Below are 14,186 nucleotides of genomic sequence, written 5' to 3' on the forward strand. Positions count from 1 at the left end.
ATCCATCCACCCACCCACTCATCCATCCATCCACCTACCCATGCTTCACTTTCCAACCATCCATCATTCATCCGTCAGTCTCCCTACCCAGTAACCCATTGATCCATTCATCTTTTGTACATTGCCATTCGCCCACCCATTTATACTCCCATCCATTGATCTGTCATTCTCTTCTTCTTCCTGTTCATTCACTCATCTGCCCATTCACTTATTCATCTCTCCATGCAGCTATCCATTCACCTAACCACTTACCTGCCCATTGCCCATCTATCCATCCACCCACCCACCCACCCAACCATCCATCCATTCATTCCCTTACCCACCCATCTACCTCCTCACCCACCCATCCATCCACCTATCCACTTCCTGCACCCATGAGCCCAATGATCTCTCTGTCCATCCACCCTTCTACACTCCTATCCAGCCATCCATTAGCCCCTCATTCTTTCCCTCCTCTAATTAACCTCCCATGCTGTGTATCTATTCAACCCTCCACTGCAACCTTCTGGTCACTTCTCTACCTATCTACCTATTCGTCCATCCTCCCACCCATCTCCATCCACCTGTCCATCCATGGGATGGTTGAGTCTTAGTTTCTGCCTTTGTGAAATGGAACTAGCAAGGCTTCCTCTGTTTTGAGGACTGTTTTGAGAATTCAGCAAAGGTCAGAACACCTGGCCCAGGTAGGTGCCAATTAAATGGGAGTGACTGTTTCTCATTGTGGTCTGGGCCCTTTGTATCCCTACAGTGAAGAAGGCAAGAGGGAGAGGAAAGGGGAGATAAAGGACCAGAAGGGCAAGATGGCTGAGAAAGAAGGAAAAACGAACTCAGGGCTGGAGCTGGAGGAGAAGAAGGAGTCTGGAGGTTATGAGAAGGTCACAAACATGGCCATGTGAAGAGTCGGCACTCGCTTCCTCCAGGCAGCTGCCCACAGATGCCCCTTCCACACCGTGTAAGCAATGGCCCGGATGTGAAACCACCATAATAACTCCATGTAGAACCGAGAGCACCCAGTGAAGAGGCGTGGGACGTGCCCTGCCCCGCCAGGGAGGGCTCTGTGTGCGCATGTGTGGGCTCTTTCTGCCCTCCTTCCAGACTTATCCGCCTAGTGATTCTTCTTGCACTTGGAGCACGTTCTTGGTTGTGGAGAAACCCCCAAGCCCCTACCATCTCATGGCTCCATCTACTTCTCCCCACTGCCTGATTTCTTTTCCTTCTCCCTGCTATCTGTTGGCCAGAACCTACCCTGTCCTACTCAGCTTCAGGGACCAACACCGGGTAGGGGTTGCTTTTCCGAGACCTGAATTAAAGAACTGATAAGAGCTGTTCAGAAGGGTTCCTCTTGTCTCTTGGACTCAGTTTCCCCCTGGGGGAGGCAGATTTTGGGGTTGGGGTCAATGCTCGTGCAGGTACGGGAGAGCAGGCTACATGGTGCCCAGATGCCGCCCCCCCACCCCCCGCCCTCTCCCTGCAATCTTGATTTTGCTCCCTGAGCCCTGGACTTTGAGCCCCGAGAGCACCATATCCTAGGAAATCCTCACTACCCCACCCCTCGTCTGGGGGTCACGTGACCCCATTCCGGGGAACTGGGTAGGGGAGGCTGCGTGCCCCAGGTCTCTTGCGTTCCCCTGGGAAGGGGCAAGTACTTTCTCCTCCCAGTTTCCAGCCTCCCCTTTCACCTCACTTTCTCTGGGCACTGGACCTTGCCCTGGATGTTAACTATTTCTTAATAAGGACCTTGACAAAGACTGGCATCGGGGCTCGGTTCTGGGGCTGATAGCTGGGGTTGCTGGTAGGATGAAGCCAAGGCTGCTAGAACACTTCCAGAATCGTCCACCAGGGGGTGCAGAAAACATAAGTAAAATCAAGATAATACAGGCCCTCAGAGATGCTCCCAGGGAGCCTGGGGCATTTCCGTCCTCCGCCTCCATCAGTGCACAATTAGTCCCGTTTCCCAGCTGAAAATAGGGAGGCATAGAAAGAGGGACGCCACCGGCCAGGTCTCGCGGGCTGCAGTAGGCAGAGCTGGGACGAAGGCCGGCAACCCGCGTGATGAGGGAGTTTATAGGCTCTTTATAGGCTGAGGTTGGGTTTGGAGGTTAATGCCCTAGGATGGGAGAGGGTTGGAGCGCAGGGGTGGGGTGGGGGGCTGTTCCTGGCTGTGGATCCTAGCTGGGAGCACGGTGTCCCTCTGGAATGCTGTGTGGCCCCGGCAAGGTAGCCCCTCGTCTGCACCCTGAGGACAAGAGTTAGGAGGCTTGAAGCAGTTTCCAGGGCCCAAGAGCCATGGCAAGGCCTGGCGCACAGTAGGCGCTTGGGAGACGCATCCCCACCTTTCCTGAGCCTCTCCCGTAGCTCTGGCTGTGGGGAGTGAGGGGGCCAAGGGGGACCTTAGGGAGACAAGGTGCTGGATGCCCTGGACATGGGATCCCTCCCCAGCATACCCAGAACCCCGGGAAGAGGGCCCCATCCCCCCACTTCCTGCAGCACTGGCCACACCCTGCCCTGGGGTGTCCCGGGCAGGCCACTTCCTCTTCTAATGGGGTGGCATCCCCAGAACCCTCTGGCTAGAGGCGAGGACAGACGGACAAGGATGGACAGATTCCGGATGACCGCTGGCCCAGTCTCCCTTCTGGCAGCTCTGGTCCTGCAGCCGGTTCAGGCCCAACCCTGTTGTAAGGCCTCGGGAAGGAGAGGAGGTGGGAAGGGAGCTCCCCCCACCCCCCATTCCCCATTACCGCTGCCCCCTCCAGCCCAGCTGCTGACCCCGCCCCATCCTGCCTGCAGTGACCCAGAGGAAGCCGTGGCTGGTGGGGTTGGGGGCCATGCTGGCCGCCCTCTTCCTCCTCTTCATCCTCACAGTGGTCTACGCCATCTGGTGCAGCCAGTCCCGTGACAGGTGGGCCCCGCTCCTGCCTGAGTCCCTCCCCTGTGGAACCTGAGGGGCTCAGAGCCACTCCCCTCCCCCCGTCCTCGCAGAGCCTCCCAGGAGGCAGGGCAGGGCCCCGGGGGGTTACTCTTTGATTCAGAACCCAGGGAGCCTCATATAACCTCACTGTCTTCCCTCCTGACTCTCTGCCTAAAAAGCAAGGGGGCTTCCCTGAGTCCCCAGGGCTCATGTGTGTGTCAGATGGGATCCGTAAGGTCCTTATCACCTCCCTTCAAACCCCACGCATTTATCCGTCCCTCCGTCCAGTCCTATGTGTGTGTCCCTCCCACTGTCTGCACCTCCGTCCACCTTCCCACCCACCCTCTGTCCGTATGTCCATCCGTCCATCCATCCACCCATCCACTCATTTGCCTAGCCACCCACCGATCAGCCCGTCTCCCTGGCTCTCTGCCAGTTCCCTCACCCACGGTCCTGAGACCCCGGAGGCCAGGGGGCCCGGGTGTGAAGAGCTGGGTTAGGGCCCCGGAGCTCCCGAGTGGGCTCCTGTGCGCGCTTCTTGGCTTCTTGTTCAAACAGCACCGGTGCCCTAACCTGTCTGAGCTCAGCTCAGCTTCTGCATGGGCTCAGAGGTTCAGGGGGGATTGCGAGGCCTGGACACGAAATTCTTATGACGTGGGGTTTTCTGGACCCTTCTTGTCTCCACAGCAAGAAAGAGAAGGAAGAGGGGACTGTGAGAGAAGAGGAGAAAGAAGCAGAGGGCAACGGGGGGCTGGAGCTGGAGGAGAAAGGGGGGCCTCCAAACCACGAGAGAGTGCAGAGCTCCTCTGAATGAAGGCTTCCCACCTGCCTCCTCCAGGCAGGCCTCCCAGGGATGCCCAATGCCTGTTCTGCGCCCTACAAGCAAAAAGCTGGTCCTGGGGCCAGTGAAATGATGCCATGTGGGGTTCAGATGAAGTGTCCCTGAATGAGGAGGGCTCAGGTCCCGCCCCACGTCCCCCCCCCCCTTTGCATTTACCTGGGCCTTTATACACCCCCTTCCCCAGCCCCCTTCTCAGGGGTAAGAGGGACGGTGGGAGGAAATTGCAAAGGCCCTACAGTGTTTGCGGGTCCCAGATCAGGCCCAGCTGTCCCGCTGAGTGGGCCCAGCACATGGCGGTGCCCTGGGAGAGGAGGGTTCCCCCTCTGGGCACTGATTTGCTGGTCACTGCCTGCAAGCTGTTCCTGGGTGCGGGTGCTGAGGTTCGGAGGGAACGCAGCGTCCTCCCCCCACCCCGGGGCAGCTCCCCGAAAGGCTTGAACTCCCAGCGTCCTTGCTGTGCAGCCTCAGCGTGTAACCTAACCTCTCTGCGCCTAAGCTTCTTGTCCAGTAAAAGGGTGGGGGGAGTAACTTGATCCTTTATAAATTGTCACGAGGATTAAACGAAACAGTGTCCATGAAAATCCGAAGCACGGAGCCCGGAACCCAGAAGGTGTCTAATAAATGTCAGCTTTTCGGGAGGCTGAAATGGTGGGGATGCGGCCGGCGCTTGGGAGGCTCCTGCTCGGGGTGGGGGATCTGGAAGGGCACAGGGGGCGTGTCCAGGCCGCGTCCCCGCGTCCCTCCGCCTCTCGTCCCTGCCAGGTGCGCGGGTTCGGGTTCCGAGCTGGGGGTGCGGAGGGTTCGGGCGGGAGGTGGCGCCGCGGCCGCGGGGGAGGGGAGAAGGCGGGGCTGTGCGACTCCGCGCTCTCCACGGGGGCGGGGGGCATACTTCTCCCCTAGGGGCGTCTGGAAGTTGTGGGGGTCCTGTGGCTGTCACAAGCCTGCACCCCTTTAATGGCCTGAAGTCGGAGGCCCAGGGCGGCGAGCGGCATGCTGTGCGGGACCGTCCCCGAGCCCAGAGCGGCCTCATTCCGGGCGCCGGCGTCTGCGGAACACGGAGGCTTCCCGCGCGGTGGAGGCCCGGTTGCCCCCCCGCCCAGCGCCGGCCGAGCCCCGCCCGCCGGCCTCAGGGCGCCGGCGGACCCCTACCCCCACCCCGGTCGAGCTCCCGACCCGGAGCCCCCAAACAGGTTGGGCCTTCGCTCCGCCAAAGAAGCTCCTGCTGGCGCCCCCTTTCCAGCTGCGGGGAGCTGCTGGACCGGGGGCGGGGAATGGGGCGCAGGTGGCTGCGGGCCCCTCCGCCCAAGACCCGGCTCCTGGGTCCAGAGCCTCGCCCGTCCACAAGGGGGCGCCAGAACCTCGCTGCTGAGGCGGAAGCGCCCAGCCCTGTCAGGGTTGGGACGCGGGAAGGGGACCTGAGGCATCTGGGGGGCCTCGGACCGCCCCGCCCCCGTCCCGACGACTGTCGTCTGTTCCTGCCTGGGCGGCGGCGTGGGGCCGCACATCCGCGTGTAGTGGAGGGCACTGTGCCTGCTGGTCCCTCTCTGTAAGTCTTGTCTCCTGGTTCCCTGGGGAAAAAGCCCAAGTCCTCCCCGAGGCCAAGACCCTGCAGGACCGGCCCATTCCCTACCTGTCCTCCCCTCTTCCCTGGGCCCCTCACAGTGCTCCAGTCACGCGGGCCTCCTGGCTGTTCATCCAGCGTCCTGCCCCAGGGCCTTTGCACAGACTGTGTCCTCTGCCTGAAACACTCATCTGTCAGATTTCCAGGGGGCTGTGTCCCTCCTATTCATCTCTGTTTAAATGTTAACTCCTCACGCGAAACCCACTCTCCTTTCCCTTACTTTGCTTTACTTCTTTGGCACTTACCTCCTCTGAAATATATAGATATATTAAAGATTTCATTTATTTATTTGACAGAGATCACAAGTAGGCAGAGAGAGAGGGGGAAGCAGGCTCCCCGCGAGCAGAGAGCCCAATGCGATGCGGGGCTCTATCCCAGGACCCTGAGACCATGACCTGAGCTGAAGGCAGAGGCTTAACCCGTTGAGCCCCCCAGGCGCCCCTCCTCTGATACATATCTTACTTATTCTTATTGTTTACCATGCGTCTTCCCAACTTGGAACTGTAAGGGCTATGAAGGCAGGTTATTTTGGGCATTATGTTCCCTGCTGTGTCCCCAATACTTGGTACTCAGCAGATGCTCAGGAAATCTGCTGAATGAATGGGACTTTGCCAGGTGGAAAAGAGGGAAAGTGTTCTGTACATTTATGGAGCGCTGACTGCGTGCCAGGTTTTGTCCTTGGAGCTGGGGAGGGGGTGGGGTTTCCCGGCACAGAGCAGGTGCTGCACAGATGCCTGTGGGGTTTGTTGACTGAAGACCCTGGGGAGATCCGAGGCTGGTCGGGGAGGAAGCTAGACTGGGGAAAGGTGTGTGGGCCTCCTGGAGGAAGAGGCAGTGATGAGCAAAAGAACAGCAGGAACCAAGGTTCAGGGCTGTGAAACAGACCAGTGTAGGGGCAGGGAGACCACAGGCCACCGGGAGCATTGCAGGAAGGACCTGGGCCCTGAGCTCACCGACGTCAACATGGAAAGGGTGTCCCTCCCATGGGCCCTGCGGACACGGATGTGGGTCCAGATTGCTCTCTGTGTGGGCGCCCTGGGTGCCTGGCCCCAGCCCTCAGTGCCAGGAGCCTCCCCCCAATCAACAAATGTCCCTAGGCACTGTGGAGGGTCCCTGGAGGCTGCTGGACAGAGGCCAAGGTCTCAGCCGCTGCCCGATCGTCCCGCAGCCCCAGCCCCTTCCCTTCCCTCTCACACAGAACCACCCAAAAAGCACAGAAAGGAGGACCCAGGACAGTCAGCGAGAGTTGAAGCATAGCTTGTTTAATTTTTATACATTTTTTTCTTCCTTCTTTTGTCTTTTTTTTTTTTTTTTGCTTTTTATTGAATCTTTTATGGAACCCCCCCTTGTTTCATTTTTTTTTATTTTTTCTTTCTTTTTTTTTTTTTTGCATAGGGAAACAAACAAACAAAATAATAACAGCCAGAGTCACTTTCTGTAAATGGTACGTAGGTAGGCGCATCTGCAGAAACCGAATGACTGCGTAATATACAAGGTTATGACCAGAATATGCTGCGGGCGGCGGCGGCGGCAGCGGGCGGGCGAGCGGGAAGTCGGCTGGTCTGCCAGCCGTCCTGGGTCCCCGTCCCGGAGGGGAAGGGAGCCGCGGGCGGCAGACCCAGCCGGGACCGTCTCCCGACCTGGGTTCACGAGCATGGGGTGTGTGTGATCCGGTGTGTGTGGCGAGCAGGAAGCGAGAGACAGAGTAAACTATCCTGGTAATATCAGTAAAATACAAAATGGGGGGGGGACCTCAAAAAATATCTCGGAGGGAAAAGAAAATGAAAATGAAAAGCAACACCACCAAAAAGTTTTTCAGAGAGAGAAAGTTAGGAAGGAAGGAAAGAAAAGGAAAAGGAAAAGAAGAGCAAAGAACAAGGAAACTCAGGGGGTCTCTGTCCTTCCTCCCTGCCCCGTGCGCTCTTGTCCCTCAGACCCTCTCATCTTCCCCCATGTAGGGTCCTGGGGTGGGAGGGCAGGAAGCTGGGAGCAGAGGCCAGGGCCCCCCGGATTTGAAGGGACTTTGGTTTTGGAGGCCTGGCTGGGACCCAAAGTGGGAGGATGGGGTGGGGAGTGGACTTCAGGGGCTCCCAACCGGAGGGGGCTGGGACAGCTCCCGTCCCCTTCCCGGGGGTCCCCTTCTAGCCAGGAGGTGTGAATGGAGGGCTACAGGGAGGGCAGAAGCTTGGGGGTGCGTGACTTCCTTCCGGTCCGAGCCCTGACTCCTGTTGGATCCTACTGCCTCTTTCCTAAGGCCTGGGAGGACCCCTGCGGAACAGGGGAGGAGAACCCCGAAACCACACCAGCAGACATGTGAGGCACTGCTTGGGAAAAGTCTTGTTTTGGTATCGCTGGCAACAAGTCCCGCTGGCACAGCTTTGGGTCTGGCCCCCCTGCCTCGCCTGGGGGGTGGGGGGATGGATGGAGGGATGGACCGGGGAGGCCGGGTCAGTGTAGAGGTGGGGGCCTCAGGGGTCCGGAGGGGCAGAAGCGGGGAAAGATGGGGGCCCGCAGAGGAAGCTGGATGTAAGGTTGGGTCTCTGGAACCCGTCTTCCAACACCCTCCACAAAGAAAAGGAGAAACCGGGATCTCAGAGAGGGAATCCAGGTCAAAATAAGAAGTAGCCACTGTAGAACCTGTATTATGAGAAAAAACTCCAAAAATTATATATATTTATATATATGCGTGTGTGTGTACAGAATAGCCCTAAACTGGGGGGGTCAGAGTACCGTAGGAGGGGCCAGAGTGGGGAGAGGGTCCTCGAGCGGCGCCTTGCGGGGGTCAGGAGCTGCTCCCGGCCCCAGGCTCCCACCTAACTGGTCACCGTCCCCGGGGACAGAAGGTTCCAGAGCAGAGACGGGGAAGTGTAGGGCTGAGGCCGGACTTGTCTGTTGCTTGGGGGGTGCAGACACCCCCCAGGTCCCCTTCGGGGCTCCTCTTGGGTCTGATTGTCTAGCTCAGGGCCAGGGGTTGGGGTGGTCTGGGCTTGGAACTTGGCAGGAGCCTGGGGGCCCCAGACCCCCTTCTCCGCAGCGGGACGGGACTGGGTCTTCCCGCCCCTCCACACCTCCTTTTCCACCCTCGTCAGGAGCCCATGCCCTCATCCTAGAGAGGCGTGAGGGCAACGTGCATACATCTAGGAGGCCTCTCTGTTCTCTTCCTGCACGGCTGGAGCCCAGGGTCAGGCTGAAGGGCCACCCACTGGCGGGGAAGGACCACGGGTGGTGGGGGCAGCAGGCATGGGAGGGGACGGGCTGGAGAACATGTTAGTTTCACACACGTGAAAAACCATGCAGGGCCCAGTGGCCCTCCTCGTGTTTGCAACACCAGCCCCACTGAGAGCTGGGGAAGGGTCTGGCTGGGTCCCTGTTTCTCCGTCTTATTCTGCCTTCGGCTTTCCTGGGGGGTGGGGGTGGGGGACACACGGGCCCAGGACGGCACTACCGACTCAGCGGGGCACACAATTGGGGGCAGGCTGCGAAGGGACGACGTGGTCCCCGCGAAGACCCTCGGGGAGGGGGTCCGGGTGGGACACTTCCTCCCCTCCCCTGGGTGTCTGCTCCCCAATTCTGGGGGAGAGGGGAAAGGGATAAAACCCAGAAATCTACCGCATGAAACATGACACGCAGGGACGTGAGCTCTCGGACTAAAGGACAAATCACGGCCACGGCCACAGCCACTGAGAGTGCGACCTGCCCCCTGCCCCTGACTTGTGGAGGCATCTTTTTAAAAGAAGGCATGGGATGAGTGTCTGATGGTGGATGGAAGTCAGGCTGGCCCATGGGGCTCCTCCCTGCTCCGGGGGCGGCCATCTGCCTGCTGTGTCCCCACAGGAGATGTGGGTGCCGGGGGGCCGGAGCTTAAAGGGCCCAGCCCTCGGACACCCCACTAACCGGCTGCTACTGTCTCAGCTTTGGTCGAGTAAAAAGCAAAGGAAATTGGGAGAGAGAAGAAAAAAAAAGAACAAAAGCCAAACAAACCAACAATAATGGAGAAAGGAAGGAAAAGAGGATGTGGAATTAAGGACAAGACAACCGTGTGACAGCCACCAGACGGAGCGGCCCGTGCCCAGGGGTCGTCCCCGTGCCCGCGGGCTGTCGGCCGGGTCTGGGGTGGCCAAGCTAGGTCTACAGGGACAGACAGACAGATACTGCATATATTGGGTTTGGCTTCTGTTTTGTTTCATCCCAGATAACCGCCCCCCCCCACCCCTCACAGCTGGAAGACAGAAGTGGGTGCTGGGGCAGGAGGGGAGCGCCGCCCCCAGGCCGGTCTCCAGGGATGGGGGGGGTGGCTGGGGAGTCCTTTGGCAAGAAGGAAGAGGGGTTGGGGGGAGAAGGAAGGGAGCCTGGAGGGGGGCGGCAATGTGACCCTGAGCCAGGGGGACGCCAGCCTGCGGGAAAGGGGAGGCAGGACGGCCACCCCGTGGGGCCAGGGTTCACCCCTGAGGTCCGTCCGCTGCTGTGGGCGGGGGCCTCGGAAGGGGCTCCTCTGGAGCCCAGGGGTGGGGCTGGGGGCGGCAGAGCACCAGGGCGCGCCCCCCACTGCAGCGGGAGGCGTGGCGACAGGGGGGTGGGGGGACAGGGCCAGCCACGGAGCCACTGTTCTGTGGATAGCTTTTCTAAGCGTGGGATTTTCCTTTTTTTCTGTTTTTAATTCTTATTTTTTTTATTTTTATTTTATTTTTTACAAATAGAAATACATCCCCCTTCAGTTTTTATTTTTTATTTCATGTCATTGTTTTGTCTCTTTGTTTTGGAACTACACGAGCAGAGCATGCAGCTATCTGTGCGCTGATATTGTTTAAAGGTAATACTTATTCTCGGAAGGCAAGGCACATCATGTGGTAAAAAATTTCGTGCAAATTAGGAAACATGGAGTTTTTTTTAAGGTTTTTTTTTTTTGTATCTTTTTTTTTTAAAGAGGGGGGGGGGGGGGGTGGGGGGGGGGGGGGGGGGGGGGGGGGGATAGAGCCAGGTACGATTTGCCATGCAGGGTCAGCCGCAGCGAGCTGGCCTCAGGAGCCAGGTCACAGGAATCCCCGACGAAGCACCATGCAAAGTTAGGTAGCTGGGGGCCGTCAGACGCCCTCCCTACCCTGCCTACCCGCACCCTAAGGTTCCCGGCGGAGAAGCTTCCAGATACCCCAGCTGCACGACCCACCCCCTCCTGCCCTCCGGGAGAGCGGCCCATGCTTTGGTCCCCAACAGCTACCCCATGGAGGGGGGCCCTGGGGACAGACGGACGGACCAAGGGTTCTCGAATGCCTCTGGACAATGGGGGGGGCTTGGTGGGGAAGGGTCTTTCTCTGGATGGTTGAGTGGGTTTGCCAAGCCCCTTGGGCTGGTTTGGGAGGAAAGTCCAGTTTCTGGGGAGGCTGGGGGGAGGCTGGCCAGGCCTGGGGTACCAGGAGAGGGCCAGGGGCGCCAGGCTGGGAGCAGATGAGGTGGAGGCCCAGCCCAGGGCGATGGCTTTGGCCCAGGCCAGGGGGTCAGGGGTCGTGGTGGGGAAGGTCTTCCCCAGGGCCAGGCATGGAGGAGGCCTGTTGGGACTCAGATGGATGGGGTGGGAGGGGTCCCTGTGTTTGGGCCTCGTGACCCAAGAACACCTAACACCCCCTCCCAGGCTCCCCCACCCAAGATGGCCATCCTGGGGTGGGGGTGGGGATGGGGCCAGGGAGCCGGGGTTCGGGGGGCACCCGGGGTCCCCAGCTTAGTGTTTTTGGAGCGGCTCAACGGAAAACATTTAGCAGATGGGAGGTCCCCCACATGGCCACAGGGGACCCCCCCTAGGTGCCGACCCCCCCTGCCCCAGACAGAAGTCCCCGACCCCACCCCCGGGCTCGTGCACACTGTGGGTGCCTGGAGGCCCGGCTCTGATGCAACACCCTGGCTGTGCCCCACTTCGGCGGGGGGAAGATGAAAGTGCAAACCGTGGCCCCCCTTTGGGCTGGGAGGCGCCAGGGAGGGGTGTCGCTCCAGGATGTAAGGCACTGGCAGAGGAGGCGAGGGAGGGCCCGCTGGCTTCCCCAGATCCCACCCCCGTGCCCGAGCACGGCAGGGCTTGAGGAGTCTAGCTCTGCCCCTTGGGCCACCTGTGGGGGGGGATCCCCATCTCTCTAGCTCTGAGGGGAGCACAGCAATGAGGGTCAGCGACTGGAGGTGGCTGAGTCGGGGGAGGGAACGGAAGGGGCCCACGGCCACTTCCCATTCCAGCTGGACAAAGGGGGGCGGGCGGTGGGAATCAGGCACTTAAACCACTCGCTCCCACCTCCCACCTCCGTGGGCTAAGCAGGGGCAGGGGGGTCCTCCCGTCCCAGGGCTCGGGCGGATGGAGGCTCCAGACAGGGTGTCCCCTCCCCAGGAGCTCTGAGTCTCTCCACTCTGCCCCCCAGCCCCTTCCTCGGAAAGTGCATTTCTTACAGTGTGTGCAACGTGGGTCCCTTCCCGGGGGTGGCGTGGGGGGTGCGGAGCAGGGCCAGCGGCGGGATGCGGGGTGGGGGGCCTCCTCTGCCGGGGGTGGAGCTGGGGGGCAATTGCATAGAGACTTTTCTTCCCAAACAGGGTAGGCGCGCGGCTGCAAGCCCAAGTCCGAGCCGGGCCGGTGGGGGCCAGGCGGAGGGCCCTCGGCCACGGGACGCTCCTGATAATGCTCCCGCCACGTGTCCCAGTGCCCTGGCGACACCCAGGGTCTCCCCACAACCCTCTTCTGCCTGTGTCGTTTCACCGCCCACCCGGGCCTCCACGTCGGCCTCTGCTGCCTGCCAACCGCCCCCCCCAGGACCCCCCCCAGCACCCGCCTCCCCACTCGGCAGACACCGAGGCCGGGCGGGCGTCCCGGTGGCGGGGGCACAGGGAGAAGTGGCCTTGCTGGGTGTCCTGCCCGGTGGGGCCCGGGCCGGGGCACTGGGCCGCGCTCACCTGGTCTGGGGCGGAGGCAGGGAGCGGACGCCCGCCCTCGGAGAGCAGCAGCCGGAGATGAGTGAGTGAGGACTGAGGACGGCGTCCGGCCGCGGCGTCCCGAGAGTTCTGAGGGGTGGCCGTCTCTACTGTTCGTCGTCTTGGATGGGTGGGTTTATTTTCATGGTGGTTTTTTTTCTGTTTGTCTTTTTTGTTGTTGTGGTGGTGGTTGGTTTTTTTTTTTTTTTTTTTGCCTTTTTTCTTTTTGCTTGTTTCCCTCCTGCGTGTGTGTGTCTATTCTGTCTTTCCGGCCAGGCTGGGAGTCGGCAGGGTCGTCTCGCTCGCTCTAACTTTCCACTGAAAACGTGGGCCGGGGCCGGCAGTGCGGCCCCCTGGGATTCCCGCGACGGAGGAGCAGGGCGTGGGAAGAAATCTTTCTTATCCCAGATACCAGGACTGGGTGCCCAATGGGGACACATGGAGAGAGGAGAGAGAGAGAAAGAGAGAAATGGGGGTCAGGCTCCCACCATGGACCGCACTGGCCACTGCCCGGTGCACCCGCCTCCCCAGGACCCGCCTCCTGTGTCCCAAACATGTCATAACCTGCTAGAGGACCCCGGACAAGGCTGCTGGATGAAGCACAGCGCGCCCAGTGGTACCCGATCTCTGGAGAAACCACCGAGAAAACGCGTTCACGGGGTAACTTCTAGCCTATCCTTACGCCGCACCAATTTTTTGAAACTTATTTTTATCACCTGTTTGTCTGGGATTTAAACCTATCGGAGCCTCCTGGGGTTCTGCTTACAATTGGGTCTCTGTGCCTCGGTGCCCCGAGTCTACAAAGTGGGGAGAGGCTGTGGCTCTGACCCGGTTTCCCTCTGCAACCCGAATCTGTACCACGTGCCACACCGTCCAGGCGACTGGAGCTGTTCACTTTGTTTTTGAACAAATGTTCTCCCATTTAACGATCCCCCCGCCAGATTCCCCACGAAGGAGGGACTATGCCTCCGGCCATCCTGTTTCAAAGAAGAAAATATGGGCTCAGAGAAGTCAAGAAACTTGCCCAGGGCCACCAGCGCGGGGGCACCAGAGGGGAATTCCAACTTGGGCCTGCGCACGGCTCTGGCCCTTGCCTGGCCCCCACCTGGCCCTGGAGAGATCATGACCTCCACTTTCCATGGGGCGGAGGGGTGGGGGTGGGGGTGGGAGGGACTGGGGCACTGGCTCAGGGAAGGTTCCAGCCTGGGTCTCCACAGGGAAGCCACAGAACAGCCCTTTCCTGGAAAAGCATCCAATCCACCTGCGGGAGGCTGGCCCGGGCCACCCCCTCAACTGAGGCTGTCGCAGCGTCGTCCCTCACCCCTGCTATCAATCAGTTGTGCCTCTCCATCCGGGCCGTCCCTGTGGGCCATCCCAGTGACCTGGCGCCCTGGCTCCCAGCCCCCCACCTCCAGCCAAGTTCAAGTTCATCTTGGCCATTACCTCATGTCTGGTTTCTGTTGGCAACCAGACAGACTCTGGGCGTGACCCTCCCCCATGGTGGCCTCCCCTCAGCCCTTCCTCCTTCCTCCCTCCCAGGCCTCTGGTCCCAGTAACTTAACATCCTCCCCCTGGGCTGGGGTGCCGGGGGCGGGGGAGGTCCTGGCTCTGGGCCCCCCCGGCCCAGCTGGAGCCACCAGTGTGCCTCCAGCCTGTGGCTTAGCCCCTCTGGCCCCGGCTGACTCATCTGCTGAGTGGCGCCATGTGCTTCTGGGCAGAAAGGGTCCTGGTACAAAATGTCAGCAGGGCCCTGGCGGTGGGGGGTTCCCCATCACAGCGGAGAGGGGGTGGAGGTGTATGGGCCCATGGAGCCCCTCTCTGGGGACCAAAGTGATGGACGGCTCAGGACTTGGGAAGGGTTGGTGGGGGGAGATGAA

General features: G+C 60.3%; 3 protein-coding genes across 7 annotated transcripts in view; 2 read left to right on the plus strand and 1 right to left on the minus strand.

Annotated features, from left to right (window-relative positions):
- LOC111161648 (small integral membrane protein 24) overlaps window positions 1-824 on the plus strand; it is a gene marked incomplete at its 3' end in the record, with an annotated part of 2,857 nt that extends 2,033 nt beyond the window's left edge. The window contains exon 4 of the mRNA XM_022525412.1: window positions 749-824. Within this exon, the coding sequence (XP_022381120.1) occupies window positions 749-824 (76 nt within the window). The remainder of the gene's footprint in view (window positions 1-748) is intronic.
- A 1,715-nt stretch (window positions 825-2,539) lies between these two features.
- LOC111161687 (small integral membrane protein 24-like) lies at window positions 2,540-3,722 on the plus strand. Its single transcript, XM_022525497.1, has 3 exons — window positions 2,540-2,675; window positions 2,788-2,899; window positions 3,596-3,722. Exons 1-3 carry the CDS (start codon window positions 2,540-2,542, stop codon window positions 3,720-3,722), a joined length of 375 nt encoding a protein of 124 aa, XP_022381205.1.
- An 8,798-nt stretch (window positions 3,723-12,520) lies between these two features.
- The window catches only part of LOC111161786 (nuclear factor I C), a 60,371-nt gene continuing 58,705 nt past the window's right edge, over window positions 12,521-14,186 (minus strand). For 4 of the 5 annotated variants that reach the window (XM_022525741.1, XM_022525744.1, XM_022525740.1 and 1 more), the window contains one exon: window positions 12,521-12,726. In XM_022525741.1, the coding sequence (XP_022381449.1) occupies window positions 12,709-12,726 (18 nt within the window). In that variant the 3' untranslated portion in view covers window positions 12,521-12,708. The remainder of the gene's footprint in view (window positions 12,727-14,186) is intronic. The other variant, XM_022525743.1, reaches the window with a different exon arrangement.

Source organism: Enhydra lutris, unplaced genomic scaffold, assembly GCF_002288905.1.
Source record: "Enhydra lutris kenyoni isolate GAN:26980312 unplaced genomic scaffold, ASM228890v2 scaffoldscaffold86, whole genome shotgun sequence".
NCBI lineage: Eukaryota > Metazoa > Chordata > Mammalia > Carnivora > Mustelidae > Enhydra > Enhydra lutris.